The sequence below is a fragment of the Gavialis gangeticus genome, unplaced genomic scaffold (genome assembly GCF_001723915.1).
Source record: "Gavialis gangeticus isolate Ggan-Ray unplaced genomic scaffold, GavGan_comp1, whole genome shotgun sequence".
Taxonomy (NCBI): Eukaryota; Metazoa; Chordata; order Crocodylia; family Gavialidae; genus Gavialis; species Gavialis gangeticus.
The window spans coordinates 99,261,636-99,264,173 of NW_017728992.1; the positions used below are offsets into that span (position 1 = coordinate 99,261,636).

General features: G+C 37.4%; 1 protein-coding gene across 2 annotated transcripts in view; it reads left to right on the forward strand.

Moving 5' to 3' along the window:
- The window catches only part of GREB1L (growth regulation by estrogen in breast cancer 1 like), a 279,693-nt gene that overhangs the window by 163,954 nt on the left and 113,201 nt on the right, over positions 1–2,538 (forward strand). For both annotated transcript variants that reach the window (XM_019526065.1, XM_019526057.1), the window contains one exon: positions 1,415–1,591. In XM_019526065.1, the coding sequence (XP_019381610.1) occupies positions 1,415–1,591 (177 nt within the window). The remainder of the gene's footprint in view (positions 1–1,414; positions 1,592–2,538) is intronic.

Here is a 2,538-nt window from a genome sequence, read left to right on the forward strand (position 1 = left end):
AAATATTAATTTTCTAAACTTTTTAGGGGCCCTGCAGGCCGCATTTTGCCCACCATGGTTTCAGTATGAGTTGTTGGGTCACTTACAGTTGTGTCCAAAATTTTCAACTTCTTTGGACCTCACTTCACTTGAATTGGTGTTTGGAACATGAGGAGTTGTTGTGCTTATGAAGTTTCAGCTTCCAACATGATTTTCTGCTATTTACTCATTGTAGAGATAAGTCATATTGAAACAGTGCTGAAAATTATTCTGACAACCAAAACCTTGGCTATCTTAGATTCCCTATAATATACGAAAAAATGAATAAAGTGAAGACCTAAACAGTCTCCATTACTTGAAAGTGTAAAGTAAGCAAATTTTTAATTCTGAAAAATACCTTTAAGAAAGAGATAACAACTAAACAAACTTTGTTTAAAAAGCACAAGAGAAAAGCTCAGACTCTCCTGAAAAACACACTTTTTAGCTTGGTCTTTCCCTTAATAAGAAATGTATTCAGCCAAATTATAAATTTCAATAAATGGAGCAGATCAGATAACCACCAGCATAAAATATAGTAATATAGACCGAATCCATACCTAGATGGAATATACATGGAAAATAAAAGGTGAAAAAATACCCAAACTCTTTTTTGAATAATGTATTATTGAAACCTTTCTCATACCTTTAATGAAGAACACCCAGATATGTTGAGGTGAAGTTTCAAAATTGATTTTGAAGCATTTTTTATTACACTGGATTTATGCCTACCTCTTTTCTTATAGTTAATATATTTTGTTTAGTACCAATAATATGGTCAACATGGTACAAGACACCAAGATAGAGAATCTCATTTGAAAACTTTGCAATATAAAGACTGAGATAAAGAAAATTATTGGTAATAAATTAAGAACTCTGTTGTTATGAATTCTCAATATCTTTAAATTTGGGTTGAAATGATGTACATTGTATAGGGGGAAAGGAAATACTAAATCAGTTTCACTTACCATGGGGCTTTCTTGTAATTTTGAGTGTGTTACAACTTCTTCTGAGTTGTGCTATTAAAACTGGGCATGAACAGTGAAAATTTATCTATTTTTTTAGCCATGTGATTTCTTCATAGTTTTGTTAATCTTCATTTTGAAGCATTTCAGGTGCCCTGCCAAATACGTTATTTATATTCTCTCGGCTAGCAGATCTGAGCCCCTTGTTGTGGGCCTCATCCCAGTTCCTTGGAGGCCTGTATGAATCTTTCTGTTGACTTAGATTAGACCTCAAACAAGTAGGATAATGAAACATGTACAGAATTTACTTATTTTCTTAAATGTCTATTTTTTAAAAAGTAGATATAATCTCAAAACAGTAAGTATTTTTCTTAATTATTTTGTATAATGAACACAAACCTTATAAAGTTTCATCACGTGTCTTTCCTTTTTAGGTTTTTGTCAAGCAGGCAAGGATTTGCGGTTAGTATCCCTGTGTATGGAACAAATTGATATCCCAGCAGGCTTCCTGTTGGTAGGAGCCAAGTCTCCAAATCTTCCTGAGCACATTCTAGTGTGTGCTGTTGACAAGCGGTTTTTGCCAGATGATCATGGAAAAAATGCACTTTTAGGTAAATGGCTTTCATTACTCCTCTTGTAACAAAAATGTATAATTTAAAGTTTGGCTCAACATTATACTACATCAGTTTGGCAAATTAATTTTGACTAATGGTGCATTGAAGAAAGTCAGTATTTCTTGCATTAAATCTACAGCTGGGCTTCAAAAGCCCTTTTAAAATAAGACCCTGGTCCTACAATTTATTGCATTTGAAGTGAATGAGACTCAGCATGTTAAGTAAGCCTTCAGCCCTAAATGTGAAGCGCATTATGTTTTTAATTCTAAAGCTGCTTCCGCTATACATTGAATGACTGAGAAGTATCCATATGCAGCTAATCTTCAGTGTCTAAATAATTTATATGTGGAGCCACCCTTAGGGGTGGGCAACATGGGTGATCACCCAGGGCACCATGGTCAGGTGTGCATCACATGCACACACATACACACATGAGCAGCCTGTGCTCACAGCAGCAATCTACCTTTGCCCCAGCCAGTTGCCTCCCCAAGCAAGAGGAGCAGTGTCCAGCCCAGCCTGCCCCCTACCTCCAGCTGTTGCTCAGGAGGAGCTGAGACAGGCAGTATGGGTGGCAGCCGTGGTTTCTGCCTACCCACCTGTCCAGCATACCATGCCACTCCACCTCCCTGCCAGACTGTGCCCTGTACCCCTCCCTGCCTGCTTCTGCCTCCCCTGACTTGGGGAGGGGCAGGGCCACCAAAATACAAGGTCCCCCAGGGCACCATTTCCCTAAGGCCAGCTCTGTTTCTATGTTCTGCCCTCAAAACTCTGAATAAGTAAAAAGAATTTATTTGATAACTTTCTGTATAAGCAGTGCAGTTAAATTGATGTATTAATGTTTCTTAGTAATTGGAGACAATCATCTGTGCACCTGGATTTCTTACTTTGCCTCATGGTTGGTGTGTAAACAAACCAGTAAAAGTAATTTAAGGCTTTTTTTTTTT